This window comes from Neoarius graeffei, chromosome 3 (assembly GCF_027579695.1).
Source record: "Neoarius graeffei isolate fNeoGra1 chromosome 3, fNeoGra1.pri, whole genome shotgun sequence".
In the NCBI taxonomy this organism is placed as follows: Eukaryota; Metazoa; Chordata; class Actinopteri; order Siluriformes; family Ariidae; genus Neoarius; species Neoarius graeffei.
Window position 1 is genome coordinate 80,464,779 of NC_083571.1, and position 16,007 is coordinate 80,480,785.

At 42.1% G+C, this 16,007-nt stretch overlaps 1 protein-coding gene across 1 annotated transcript in view; it reads right to left on the reverse strand.

Moving 5' to 3' along the window:
- The window catches only part of slc25a24 (solute carrier family 25 member 24), a 56,001-nt gene that overhangs the window by 12,542 nt on the left and 27,452 nt on the right, over window positions 1-16,007 (reverse strand). The window contains exon 4 of the mRNA XM_060917443.1: window positions 8,731-8,842. Within this exon, the coding sequence (XP_060773426.1) occupies window positions 8,731-8,842 (112 nt within the window). The remainder of the gene's footprint in view (window positions 1-8,730; window positions 8,843-16,007) is intronic.

The window sequence follows — 16,007 nt, forward strand, 5'->3', positions numbered from 1 at the left end:
GCTGTGGCGACCCCTAATCGGGAGCAGCCAGAAGAAGATGATATATATGATCTATTTTTCACTTTCCTGGATCCCGTTTGGTCACTTAACAAAGCCAAGATGAAATGATGCACATTACCAGTATGCCAAATTTACTAATCATGATCATTCCAAACTGGTTAATGTTCAAACACACCTGAGAACTTAATTAGACCAGCCAGACGGAGTTTGCGATAAATAAGCACTCCCAGTCTGTATAACTGGAGATATAATAAACTGTTTGTTGACACCTGACCATCATACCCATACAGTATGTGGTACGCTGTGGCATTACAATTTCCCTTCACTGGAACTAAGGGGCCCAAAATCTGTTCCAGCATGACAATGCCCCTGTGCACAAAGAGAAGTCCATAAAAGACATGATGTACCAAGGTTGGAGTGGAAGAACACAAATGTCCTGTACAGAGCCCTGACCACAACCCTACTGAACACCTTTGGGATGAACTGGAACACTGACTGAACCCCAGACCTCCTCACCTGACCTCACTAATGCTTTTGGTGGCTGAATCCTCAGAGCCACACTCCAAAATTTAGCGGAAAGCCTTCCCAGAGGAATGGAAGTTACTAACAGCATAGGGAGGATTAGATCTGGAATGGGATGTTCAAAAAGCACATACATGTGTAATGGCCATATAATATACAGTTCTGTACAAAAGTCTTAGGCACCCTATTTTTTTTTTTTTTTAAACAAACTTTGTTCTAGATTTCTATTTTATGACTTCTACACCACCGTTCAAAAGTTTGGGGTCACCCAGACAATTTTGTGTTTTCCATGAAAAGTCACACTTTTATTTCCCACCATAAGTTGTAAAATGAATAGAAAATATAGTCAAGCCATTTTTCTGGCCATTTTGAGCATTTAATCGAGCCCACAAATGTGATGCTCCAGAAACTCAATCTGCTCAAAGGAAGGTCAGTTTTATAGCTTCTCTAAAGAGCTCAACTGTTTTCAGCTGTGCTAACATGATTGTACAAGGGTTTTCTAATCATCCATTAGCCTTCTGAGGCAATGAGCAAACACATTGTACCATTAGAACCAGGGCTTTGAACTGGTTCAAGGAACGAAAACCGGGAACTTTTTCTATTTCACATGGAACAGAAACGAAACCAGAAACTTTATTATTTTTTATGTTCCGGAACAGAAACGCTTATTAAAAATAATGGTAACCGGTTAATACCGGTTTTTATTTCGTTCCTCAAAGTTTCTGTAGCCAACAAATAAAGTCATTCTTCTCCTGCGCAAGTTTCTATGACCCGCTGGGGTTCACTTCCTGTGTGATGTTCGCTGATTGAATGGAGAGAGCGGGGAGGTGGACTGCTATCACGTCTCCACGTGATAATAAGTGAGTAAGTGCATTACTCAGCAAGTGCATTACTGAGTGTCTGAGCAAAGAAGAGCCTGAACGTTGCAACCTCCCTATTGGCTGTTTGTAAAAACGTATCAATTGTTGCCCTTCCCACGGGAATCATCGCGGACTCGAGAGACGAGACCTGACGAGTTAGTTCGTTGGTAGCAGAACAAAATGTCTGGACACAAATCGGGTTTTCAGAAAAGGAAAGAAAATAAACAGAGGGTCGAAAATACAAAAAAGGGGGCAGAAAATGCAAAACGAGTTTTAAGGTAGGACAAATGGTTACTTTTTAAGGCAGCCCGCCGTGGCTGCAGGCTTTCAGTTGTGTCATTGAATGGTTAGTTTTCTGAGGCAGCCCGCCGTGGCTGCCTGCAGGCTTATTTATTATAGCCCATTTAGTTAAAATAGTTGATATAAAATGTTTATAGTTATGTGATGGTTGTCCTGATTTAGACTGTTTTTTTTTGGGGGGGTGGTTGCGCGATGTTGCACCCCGGTCCAGATTAGGGCAGAACCGGCCCTGGCTACATTTCAGGTGTAGTTTGTTTTATGTATGTACGTACTTGCATAGATGTGTACTTGGTCTTCCAATATGGCACCTAACAAAATCTCGCGGCGCGGTGACGTCATGCAGTAGCCCTCTATAGGGCCTGACTAGCCTTTGGTAACACACTAAACGAATTATCTTTCATTTTTGGCACTTTTTCTGTTTGTGTAGATGGGAAGACATACTGAGAATCCAAATCGCCAACATTTGAAATAATAATTGTTTTGAATTATTTCTTGTCTTATTTAATGAAGGTTGTAATAGAATTAGCCTACATTTGGCTTAAGCTGGATGAGACAGAGACATAATTTTATAGCCATTTGTTAAACAGCTGACAGGGAATGTAATTAACCGTTCCGGGAACGAAATTTTTTTGTTCTAACCGGTTCGGGAACGTCTATTTAATGGTGGAACCCAAAACCGGAAACGTTAAAATTCCGTTTCTGTTCGGAACGAACCAATAGGAAAAAAATTCTGGTTCAAAGCCCTGATTAGAACACTGGAGTGATAGTTGCTGGAAATGGGCCTCTATACACCTATGGAGATATTGCACCAAAAACCAGACATTTGCAGCTAGAATAGTCATTTACCACATTAGCAATGTATAGAGTGGATTTCTGATTAGTTTAAAGTGATCTTCATTGAAAAGAACAGTGCTTTTCTTTCAAAAATAAGGACATTTCAAAGTGACCCCAAACTTTTGAACGGTAGTGTACGTGTACAATATAAACATGCAAACCAGTTTACAGACTTATGGCCAGGTGTCTGCATACTTTTGGCCATATAGTGTATGTTAGGGTGATTTTTGTGCTGGACTAAGTAGTTCATACGGTGGTGTCATGGTTAGCACTGTTGCCTCACAGCAAGAAGGTTCTGGGTTCGAGCCCAGCAGCCAACGGAGGCCTTTCTGTGTGGAGTTTACATGTTCTCCCCGTGTCTGCGTGGGTTTCCTCTGGGTGCTCCGATTTCCCAAATGACCCCAAACTTTTGAACAGTAGTGTACATTATCGAGCCAGTACAAAACATTTTAGAGTCCAAACGTTCATTTTCCAGCACAAAATTAAATGTTACAGAGAAAATTTAAAAAAAGTGTTTGTATCTGAGCAGCATATTCCATAAGAGAGCACTTTTCAGATTAAAAAAGAAAACATAATGAAGGCTGCTGGGTTTTGGTGCAAAATGAAGAAGCGAGTGTGACAGTCAAAGTGTCCAGAAGAACTGGGGCTGCTTCTGTAAGATGCTCAGTAAAACCTACAGATCATTTCCTTATCAAACTGCACTCACTGTACCTCAGACTACTATTTTTTTTAAAGCAAAGGCTCGTCTCACACCAAATACTGACTTCGTTTCATTTATTATGGCTTACTGCTGTTTATAGTATTTTTTTTTTTAAATGTTGAAACATTTTTCTTTTTTTTTTTTGTCTACAACATTTTTTACATGGGCCTAAGATTTTTGCACAGTACTGTGTGTGGAGACTTGGAAACCATGATCAGCAAATTATCAAATGGCTAAAGCATGTAGTAAGGAAGTTTGGGAGCTGATATTTAAATTAAAAAAAAAAAAAAAAGCAAAGCAATGTTGGCTCCTGAGTGGCACAACAGACAAGCACTTGCTTTACTGTCACATGTTCAAATCCCAATGATGCGACACCCAACTGTGGCGAGGAGTCCAAGTCAAAAAATTGGCCCTACACTGTGGGCTAGAGCACCTGGCAATCAGAGAGACACTAAGCAACTGTAAGCATCTACACCCTCAACATTTAAACAAAACCTACAAGCATTATAATGCTTTGCAAGATTTCACCATCTCATTTGGGCAAACCTTGCTGGTTCTCAAATGTATTAAATTGATTGACTGGTGTTCATCCAACATATTACTAAATATTCAGTAGTGTATTTGCAGTATTTCTAACGCTACGTTCACACTGCAAGGCTTAATGCTCAATTCCGATTTTTTTGTGAAATCCGATTTTTTTGTGAGGTCATTCACATTAACAAATATATGCGACTTGTATGTGATCCTCAGTATGAACGAAAAGCGACCTAAAAGTGTTCCGCATGCGCATTGCAGGATACGACGACGTCACACGCAGTGAGCATGGCCAGTGTTTACGGAAGTAAAACCGCCCGGTTGCGGTATGACCCATCCAATCTAGCTCGAATAGCTGCATCCCCCCAAATGGAAATCAGCTCCCTAACCTCTGCGTCCTTCCATTGAGAAGATTCAGAACCTTCACAGCCCGAAGCGTCCCTCGCATTGATGTCATGCGCAGGGGCGCAGATACGTTTTTGGAACTGGGGGGGACAAAGCTGCCAGCAAACCAACCCCAACCCCGATATGCCTGTCAAACTTGTGGGTTACCATAGTAACCAAGCTCGAGCTCGCAACCTGTGCAGTCTGCGCAGCTCAACCAACCGAATATCAGTCTTTGTTTTGTTTTATGTGAGTTGTTGCAACTATGTATACACTGCTGTGCACCTCAATAAACCGAATGGTAATTAGTCTTTTGATTTTTCCGTGAGGTTTGCCTTATGCAAAGAAAGACAGCATAGAAGTTTTTTCCTCCCTATAAGTGGGAGGGACCGAACGAAGTGAATTTAAATCTGGGTGGGACGAATCCCACCCGTCCCCCCCTCTATCTGTGCCCGTGATTATGCGCCATGTTGTTGTAACTTTTTTTGAGAGACCCGCCGCCTACTTCAGCGCAGAATAGTGACGTTTGTGGCTTGTTGATGACGTGCAAGTCGGATGAATGCGACCTGGCGGTTCAGACTGAAGTCGCATATGAAAAGAGCGGATAGGAATCGGAATTAGGACCACATATCCAAACGGCCTGGGTCGGATTTGAAAAAAATCGGATCTGTGTCGTTCATATTGTCAATAAAAGATCGGATACAGGTCACATATGGGCGAAAAGATCGGATTTGAGTCACTTCAGCCTGCAGTGTGAACGTAGCCTAACATGCCTCCAAATGTTTAACTTTTAAATGAATGCATGTGGGCGGCACGGTGGTGTTGTGGTTAGCAATCTGGCCTCACGGCAAGAAGGCTCTGGGTTCGAGCCCAGCAGCAGACGACGGCCTTTCTGTGTGGAGTTTGCAAGTTCTCCCCGTGTCTGCGTGGGTTTCCTCCGGGTGCTCCGGTTTCCCCCAAAGACATGCAGGTTAGGCTATTTGGTGGCTCTAAATTGACCGTAGGTGTGAATGGTTGTCTGTCTCTATGTGTCAGCCCTGTAATGACCTGGTGACTTGTCCAAGGTGTACCCCGAATTTTGAAAAATTGGAATGAACTTAAGGTAGTGTTTACATTAGACCGTATCCGTCTCATTTTCGTCACGGATGCACTATCCGTTCACATTAAAACGCCGGGAAACGACTCCACAGGCGGAACAACTTGAATCCGCCAGGGCCCACGTATTCAACCCAGTTCGTATCTGATTCAGTGCTGTGTAAACATTGAGATACGAGGAAACGCAGTGCTGAGCTCTAGCTGACGTCGTCATTGGACAACGTCACTGTGACATCCACCTTCCTGATTCGCTGGCGTTGGTCATGCCACGTTGGTCATGTGATGCGACTGCTAAAAAACGGCGCGGACTTCACTTCCTGCTATTGTTTCCGCCTTGTATCACCTTTTTGTTTTTCATTAAAGAGTATAAAAGTATGAATATAATGCTTTGCCATTCTTAATGTTGTTCATGGTAAGATGCAAATACTGCCCATTGTGTAGTTATGATTGCCTTTAGGCTTGCCATCCTTCCACTTGCAAGTGGTGAGTGACTTGCGCATGCCCAATATGCACTGGGATCACACACACAGCGGCTCAGTCCCGAATCACTGCTCGTGCGCTCCACTCGTGCGCTCTGTGAGCTGCGCAGGGCCGGAGTGCGCACCCTCCAGAGGGCACTCGCTGTTCAGGGCGGAGTGATTTGGAGCGCAGCCGCTGAGGAGGACGCGCTGAGCCGCACTGACACATTTCAACTTGCGTGCCGTCTAATTAGTCATGTGATTAGCGTATCCGTGTATTGGCGTTGCTGTGTGCACGCGAATCGTGTATTGGTGTTGCTGTGTGCACGCGAATCGTTTTAAAAACGTTAATCTGATGATCCGCTGATACGGTCTAATGTAAACACCACCTAAGTGTGAAGCCGTACACGTGTGCACACATTTCCTGATTATAGCACTGCTGCTACATTTCTGAATTTAAAGGGACAACCCTTCATGACTGTCTTGAGAATTCACCAAATTATGTACAATAACTACGGAAGCCGCAAGAGGCCCTTCATATAATCTTTTTTTATTCACCTTGTTATCCCGAGATAACGACATAATTAATTCAGGATCTCGAGAAAACAAACACAACTAATTCGAGATCTCGAGAAAACAAAACAATTATTCCGTGATCTCGAGAAAACAAAACAATTATTCCGTGACCTCAGCTGGATCACTGTATCTCCGTCGGTAGAGACGAAGCCGGGCCAGTCTTCTGCGGAGGTGCTGCGGACTAATTTTGAAATGATCCCTTATTAAAAGACTTAATGCAATCTCTCCCTGTGTCAACCCCTGAACAAAATATTGCCTTATTAGGTGATCGATTATTCCTGACATTCTAATGACCAAAGTTGCGTCTATACAGAATGAGAAATAGCCCCAAAGTCAGCATATCACAAGTCTCTTGGCGCACCTGAATGAACCATTTCTCAGCTGTTTACTCGAGATCATGAAATAATTGTTTTGTTTTCTCGAGATCACGGAATAACGGTTGTGGTTTCTCGAGATCTCGAATTAGTTGTGTTGTTTTCTCGAGATCCTGAAATAATTATTATGTCGTTATCTCGGGATAACAAGGTGAATAAAAAAGGATTATATGAAGAACAGTATGTTGCTTTTTCCATAATCATAAGCCTATAGATTAAGCTGCATGTTCACATGGGGTTATACTGGAGCACTGTGGAACCTGTGGTAGTTTGGGGCATTGTTGGAGCACTGCGTTGTGGCATTGTGTTAAACAGAACGGTGCGATACGTTTTGTGCTTTACTCATCCACCGATCAACGTGACATTTCATCCCATCTGTCTCTAAGGTCAACCAGTACACCCTGCACAGCCCAAGGCCAACTCGGTTTCATATTATAACACTACAGTTAGTCTTCCTAATGACCACAATAACCACACCTCTTAGGAATAATTAACTTTCACCTCACTGCCTGTGCTTTTATGCCGTCTTGTGTAATGCTGTAATTCTGCTGTAACGCTTGTGCAATCTTTTAAAAGATGCACTTTGTGCTTATTTATAGCAGTCCATCTGAATATTTTACACAGGAAGACTGGCAGGTTTGGCTGGCAATAGTATTAAATTTGCACATACCTAATTAGAGTGGGCACGCGTGAAAGTTAACTTCTATTGCGTCAGAGCACTTACGAAGATGTAAACTGCTAAAATAAAATATGCCACACTACTTTAAATGGTAATCAAATTCCTGTAGATGCTTCACCTACAGGAGAATGGTGTGCTAAGTAAAGTCAATTAAACCACTCTACCATCACACACACCCCTTAAAGAAATATTTGTCTATCCTGATTTCTTTCATGGTTATAAAATGGCAGGTGAAGCTACTCAGAAGGCCACTTGTCTGTGTGTTTAATAGGGCTGTAACGATACACCCAACTCACGATTCGATTCGAATCGCGATTTTTGACCCACGATTCGATACGCCCACGATTTTTTTAAAAATGTTTTTTTAAAGTAGTAAATTTGACTTAACATTTACTTACATTAACTATTTAATAACAAATAATTCAGACCACTGCAGAGAATGAGTAATATGTATGCAAAAATGAACAAATGTATATCCAAAGATTGTTTTATTTCTCAAAATAATACTGTTGAGCCGGAAGCTCTGTTTTTTTCGGTTCTGAAAAAGTCATTTTTCCAAATCGTGTAAATCCGTTAAGATTTTTTTTGGGGGGGGTGGCTCTCTCACTGTCTCACTCTCATAGGGCCAATGATTTTCTGTGATCGTGGAAAACAGATGGAAATTACGGAATTTTTATGGTGAAACATTGCTCGCGTGTCAAACTGTAACTGCCGCAGAAGGCTTCCGCCCAAGCAGACATGCCTTCAGTGTTGCCAGATATTGCTAACGTTTTCCACCCCAAAATATGTTCAAAACCAGCCAAAAAGCACCTAAACCTGCCCAATCTGGCAACACTGCATGCCTTTCCGGTCAAGTGATTGTGATTGGCTTGTGGCACACCTAGCCAGCCAATGAGCTGCTTGTTTACAGATTCGCTCCCCGCGTCGCAACCAGAATGGCGACCGCTTAAAAGAAACGAATGCTCTACCAGTGGCGAGTGTGGACGTTGCGTGACTCGCAGAAGATTGTCGCAGGTCGGCGAAAAAACGACTTACTAATAGATATAAAAAAATAAAAGTAATTTAAGTAAGTTTAAAATGTAATTTAAATAAAAAGTAAAAGTATTCATAAATTGAAGTTTGGAAGCGCCTCTGTTTTTGGGCTGAGGAGAAGTTTGAAAGGGTGTACCACGATTCTGCCTTCTTGTATCGCGATACGGATCGTGGCTCTGCGTATCGCGATTTCGATACGCATATCGTTACAGCCCTAGTGTTTAACAAAGTAATGCATGTGTACGTGTTCCTCATTCATCACCTTTGCATCCAAAGGACAAATTCAGTTTAAAAAAAAAAAACCCACAACTCATTACCTAACACTCATGCCACATGAATGAATCTGTTCAGATCGCTCAGGAAAAGTGTGTGAGGTGCTTACAGTGGAGTGTTTCCAGTAACGTATGATCTCCTGCAGGTCGGTGGCTGGGTTGAAGAGGAAGTGCTGCCTCCATTCGTTCCACTCAACCGTCATCGTGCCATCCACATCAATGCTGGAAGAGAAAGCTCAACAATGGGGAGTTGTCCCTGAACATCTGGACATGCTTATGGGTTGTTTTACAATCAGGGTACAAAGTTTGTGTCGCAGGGGTCCAAAATTCAAATTGATTTAGGCCCTGTCCACACGGCAACGGATTCAGGTGAATCTGATAAAATTGTTTATCGTTTCGGCCTGGCGTCCACACGGCACCGGCGTTTTGGGTGCCCCACAACGATACTTTTTGAGAACGGGTTCCAGAGTGGAAAAATCTGGCAACGGCGCCGTTGCGAAGTCGTCTGGATGAGTAGAACGGATTTGTTTGCGATGATGTCACAACCACATGACTAGAACAAGCAGCACTCTCGCTGTTTTGTATGAACCACTGCATTGCATTCACTTTTGTATACAGCTTTTCTTTTAAACAAACAAGTAACTGAACCGTTTCTTGAATTTCTTTTTTTTATTGGATAAGACTGCTTTTCAAAATGTTCACACACAATATAAAAAGTTGTATAAATTATATAAAAATGCTTTTCAAAATGTTCACACACAATAAGAAAATTAAGTTATATAAAACTATGCACACTAATAAAACTAATTTGTACACACAGAAGGCACGATTTCCTCGCGTAGTCGCAGCCATCTTCTTCTTGTTGTGTGTTTGTTCCTGACAGTGCTTCACACCGGGTAGAAGAAGGGGTTTATGCGCATGCGTCTACTTCTTCTATTGTCCTGGTGTCTCTGATGGGACCGTCTTACAGCGCACGTAGAGGTGTGGTATGTGTATTGCATCGTTTTCAGCAAGCGTTGCGTTGCCATATGTACCTGATATTTTACTGATCCGTTGCCCATGTGGACGCGATATTTTTTTTAATAAAATCTCATTGCCGTTGTGTGGATGTAGCCTCAAACTGCTTCTTGTACCAGTTTTTAAGTGAAGGACAGTGTTTTTCTTGTACCAGTTTTTAAGTGAAGTTAAAGAACAGATTTCAGGTCATTTTTTGACATGTGTATGGTAGTTTTGTGTAATCTCCTATAAGATGGGAGAAACAAATTAAGTGATTCTCGGAGAGGACATTTTTTTTTGACAATTCAGAATCCACTACTTCCATAGTGCTTTTAAATATAAGGCTGTAAGCTTTGTGTTAGTTGTCTCTAATATTTATGTCCCAATATCTTGACCCCATTTTAGGATGAAAATAATCATTGTAGATATGTTATTTTATATTGAAAAATTAGCTGTCTCGGAGAGGACTTTTTTTTGACACAATTACATACTAATTTGATCAAAATAGTCTGAAAACTTACTGGCATTCAACATTAAAACTTAACTATGTTTCCAATGATATGGAACCAAATATTTGTTTTATGGTATAAAGAATGATTTAAGCGCATCCCTTTTGGAGCTACCTGTGGTCAAAAAAAGCACTTTTTCTAAATGACACGAGTAATTTTGCTAAATATGATATATATTGCCATACATTCACCAAAAATAACGTTATCACCAAATGTTTTTTTGCATGGTAAATAGAGCTATCACAGGGCTACAATAAACAACCAAGTTTATTTAGTCAAGCCTTTTGATATTGAAGATAAGTGTTAAATGTGATTTTTAGCTTGCGTACCCTGATTGCAAAACAACCCTTATAATCTCAAAACAATGTAAGGCAAGTTTATAGTTAAGCAACAGGATGGAAAACTCAAGGCACTGTTAGTCAGTCATTCATATTATACATGTATAGAACTTACCAACATTAAATCATACACGGAGCACTAAAGTGAAACAATATACACTGCATCAAAAAGTCAAAAGTATGGGCCTCCATTCTAATATTTAACTTCAGGTGTTTCAGTCACATTCATTGCTAACAAGTGCAGAAAAATCAACCACACAGCCACTCAGTCTCCAAAGATAAAACATTCTTTGGAGAGAATTCTGAAAGTAAAATTTTCTGAAGGGGCGGCACAGTGGTTAGCGCTGTCGCCTCACAGCAAGAAGGTCCGGGTTCGAGCCCAGCAGCTGGCGAGGGCCTTTCTGTGTGGAGTTTGCATGTTCTCCCCGTGTCCGCGTGGGTTTCCTCCGGGTGCTCCGGTTTCCCCCACAGTCCAAAGACATGCAGGTTAGGTTAACTGGTGACTCTAAATTGAGCGTAGGTGTGAATGTGAGTGTGAATGGTTGTCTGTGTCTATGTGTCAGCCCTGTGATGACCTGGCGACTTGTCCAGGGTGTACCCCGCCTTTCACCCGTAGTCAGCTGGGATAGGCTCCAGCTTGCCTGCGACCCTGTAGGACAGGATAAAGCGGCTACAGATAATGGATGGAAGTTTTATGAAAGTAAAGCTATTCCAAGCCACAGTTGAAAGCATGCTGCTATATGGTTGTGAGACCTGGACCATTACAAAGAAAATCAGGAAAGCCTTGGATGACTGTTACACCAGAATGTTGAGAGCAGTTTTGAATGCGAGCTGGAAATCACATATGACCAACCAAGAACTATATGGTGACATACCTCATCTCACAACTAAAATCGCTATCAGGAGACTGGCTTTTGCAGGACATTGTACAAGGGCAGAAGGGAGTGTGGTGTCAAAATTGGTTACATGGCAGCCTACACAAGGGAGAAGAACTCAAGAGCATCCCATGAAGACCTACACTGACCTACTACAGGATGACACCGGCTATGAGATCCAGGAGATTGAAACCAGCATTCGGGATAGATGTTTTTGGACAGCCATCATCAATGCCCGACAGCAAGAGTTGACGGAATGAGCGAGTGAGTAAAATTCACCTATCCTATGTTGCTTCGCTCACTACAGAGTTCCAAAGGAACTGGAAGAACTCAGGAAATGGGTTTCCATGACCCATGCACACAAATCTAACATCACTATGTTGCAACGCAAAGTGTCAGCTGAAGGGGTGTAGAGCACATCACCACTGGACTCTGGAGCAGTGGAAACATGTTCTCTGGAGATGGTGGATGGCAAGAGAATGCTGACTAACAGAAAAGTGCCAACAGTAAAATTTGGCAGAAGAGGGATAACAGTCTGGGGCTGTTTTTCAAGGTTTGAGGGGGAAGCCATGGCCAAATGGTTAGAGAAACAGCTTTGGGACCAAAAGGTCATTGGTTCAAGCCCCTAGACCAGCTCAAGTGCCCTTGAGCAAGGCGCCTGACCCCCAACTGCTCCGGCAAGAGTGGTGGTGTACCTTGTGTCTGATTAGCCAAAGAAAAACTGATGATGTGATTACGGAATCAGTTCGGGCAAGAACCCAGCTATAATTAACTAACTAATAAGGTTTGACCACTTAATTCTACTGAAGGGTATGTTATGTTAATACTACAGCATACAAATACATTTTAGTCAAGTCAAGTCTATTTGTATAGCGCTTTTAACAATGAACATTGTCGCAAAGCAGCTTTACAGAATTTGAACTAGGGATGGCAAAAACTAAAAAAAATCTTGACCGACCACCGAGCCTCATTAGCCGGTTAAAGTCGGTTAACCTATGAGTTTAAACAGGGATGCAAACGGCGCGCCTTTTGGCGGATGCCGCCTTTTTCACGGCTGAATCGTGCAGATCCGATTTTTTTTTTTTTTTTTTTGGGGGGGGGGGGGGGGGGGGGCGTTGGAGTGTCTGAATAATTTCATCAGAGTAAATTCTGTATTAAAATTACTAAATAAGCAAATGCCGTTACAGTCCATGAAACATAGGAAGTACAAGTATGAGAAGAAAACAGTAAATCAGAAAGCTCCGCACGTTTTTGCGGAAGCTGTGCAAATGTGTGCAACTTTCTGATTTACTGTTTTTTTTCTCATACTTATACGTCCTATGTTTCATGGACTGTAACGGCATTTGCTTATTTAGTAATTTTAATACAGAATTTACTCTGATGAAATTATTCAGACACTCCAACCCCCCCCCAAAAAAAAAATCAGATCTGCACGATTCAGCCGTGAAAAAGTCGGCATCTGCGCCTTTAGTTTGTGTGGAGAGATATGATCTGCAATAACATGCATTGTTGGCTACAGACCGAAACATACTTTCAGAATGCACTGGCCAAGGCAGGACTAAACTCGATGTGCCTTCTAATAATAATTAAAAAAAAAAAAAACAGAATAGTAATTTGTAAGCTAAAAAGCCTGTGTCTACACTTTTCTTTTGCCGAGTGGCAGCTGTCTTCAACTGGGGCGGGACATGAATGGGTGTTTCTGATTTGTCAGCTGTCGTCCTTACACCGCATGGCATGCCCCAAGCGTTTACAACACAGAATTCCAGGTTCTCCGCTCCAAAATCGGCAGCTTCAAAACGATTGATTTCTTTTGTTTTAACCGACAACCAAAAAAAAATTTAACCGGTTGACGCTGATTCGGTCAACCATCGGTCAAACGGTCATCGGTTAACATCCCTAATTTGAACGACTTAAAATATGAGCTAATTTTATCCCTAATCTATCCCCAATGAGCAAGCCTGTGGCGACGGTGGCAAGGAAAAACTCCCTCAGGCGACATGAGGAAGAAACCTCGAGAGGAACCAGACTCAAAAGGGAACCCATCCGGGCAACAACAGACAACATGACTACAACATTAACAGTCCTAACATAAAGTCAGCTTCATTGATGCTATAAACCCCCCACCGACGGAAACCCGAGCGCAAAACCATTCACGACAACCGTAGTCCCAAAGTGAGCAAGTCAACTGCAGTCCCCAGCCACAAAAGCACCACTGCAAGAGTCCAGAGCGTCCTCCAGGCGCGACCCCCAACTGTCCACATGGGGCCGCCCTTCACAGGAGTGATGCGATGAGACGCCAACCAGACACAGGGCACCAGAATGGATCAGGCAGGTCTGAGGAGCAGAAGAGGTCAGCATCTCGATCCCAGGACCGACATGTAACTAGTGTATGCTTCCAAGACAAGTGTATGCTTCCAACTTCGTGGCAACAGCTTAGGGAAGGCCCTTTCCTGTTCCAACATGACAGTGTACCTGTGCACAAAGAGTTTGGTATGGAGGCACTCCAGTGGCCTGACCTCAACCCCTCTGAACAGCTTTTGGATGAACTGGAACATCGATTGCGAGCCAGACCTTCTTGTCCAACAGCAGTCCCTGACTTCACTAATGCTCTTTTGACCGAAGGGACACAAATTCCCACAGACATGATCCAAAATGTAGAAAACCTTCCCAGAAGAGCGGAGGTGGTTATAACTTTAAATTAATCCCTACGGGGATTATACAGGGTGTTTCAAAAAAAATCTGAGATCATTTCACAATCTAATAATTTTGCCAATTCTCATTCAATTGACCTCAAATTTTAACAGCATGCGTGGAAACAGGTCAAAATTTTATGTTCAATGTTTTTTCTTTTTATCTTTTTCGGTACAGAAATGCCATTCACTGGAAAAGAAAAGGCGTTCTGTGTGTTAGAGTACGCTCGAACAAGACTGTGCAGCATGCATTTATGAGGGAATTCTCTAAAAATGCACTGTTCCTAGAAAAGACTGTTAAGAAAGACATGTTGCAGTGTGTTTGGCAGGAGCTCGACTACCGACTTGAAGTGTGCCGTGTCTCAGGCATGTTGAAAATTTGTGAAATCGTTCATTGAATCCACGCACCTTTGAATTTCTCATTCAAATTGTGAGAAATAAATCTTATATTGCTCAACGTTAAGCCTGTTCAGTTTCATTTGCCTAGACCATGTACTTTCTGAGGTATTTACATCTCAAATAATATCAATTTTTTTTTTGAAACATCTTGTATAGATGTGATGCTTGGGTGTCCAAATACTTTTGGCCATGTAGTGTGTAATGTAGACTACCGAAGATGAAGATTATATACTGGGTCATTCCATGTCAAATCAACAGAGGCCTCCTGACTGACCATCTTGGATTTGCTTCATCCTTTATGTAAGTAATGTCATTTTACCCAACAACTATTGTGCAAAATTTTGTTTTGGCGATATGGAAGCTTTAAAAATGGGGTCGTGCCCTGAATAAAGGCGTGTTTCTAAAAATAGCCATGTTCCAGGAGTCATTACTTTTGATGCTTCAAATTTTCAGGGACTGTTCGACACTATCTTCTTTTTGAAGTCTTTAACTTCTAAAATAGTTGGCCCAGAGTTGCACATTTGCCAAGCCATGGCTTGCTGAAAACTGTATATTGAAGGAGAACTGAAGTCATTTTTAAACTTGCTTTATTTCTTAATTAACATCTTATTCAGTTATGTTTTCGGTTTCAGTAACCTTTTATCATGACTCATATTGGCAACTAATTGCAATTATATATTATACTTATCGGCCTGTTCGGTTTTTTAGCTGTGTTGAATTTAGTTTGTTTGGTCCACGGTAGGCGTCGCTTATCCGCGCGATCTTCACGAGACTTGTGCGAGACTTCGAAACGTGAAGTGTCAGCCAGGTGTCAGTGCCGCCATTTTGAAAACTGTTTTCCAAACGAAATATTGCACAAAAACGAGTTTAAATGACGATTACTGCCTACTTTTTTCAAACTTTCCTGATTGCTAGCAAAACAAACAAAACTTCCGGCTTGATTACGTCAGCATTCGAAAGAGGGCGCGCGCGTCTTTTGACAAATGCCGGTCACTTTGATTTCCGCTGTACGTTTTACTTCCGTCCTACGATGTCTCGCACAGGTCTCAACGAATCTCGTTTACGGCAGTCGCTTTGACATATGGACGGATATATTACAGAGCGTATTCCAAACACTCATAACTTGCTATAGAGGTTTTCGACCCACGTGACCGTTGCCATGTCGACAAGTAGATGGCGCCATTTTGGCGGTCACAACAATGGCGACTCCCGCTAGATCTGTATACCTGTATATCTGTATCCCACATGATCTGTATACCTATGTCGTTAAAAACCCATCGCCATACACAGGTATTGATCTGAAAGCGTATAAGAGTTTGGATGCCTACAAATATTTTGTGTCAGGCTGGGTAACATGCCTACATCAGCGGGTCGTCCCTGGAGCCGGTGGTCGCCATCTGATTACAGCTAAGGTTTGTTCACATTTTCATTTACTTTCGTTCCTCAGGATGAACAAAATGTTATTAAATGTCATTGAAATAACTTCTTAGTCTGTTGAGACATGGCCCGTTATAAATTTGCTGTTACCAGGCAATGACCAAGAACTGTATTATTAGGGTCGGTGTCTGTGTTGTAGCAGT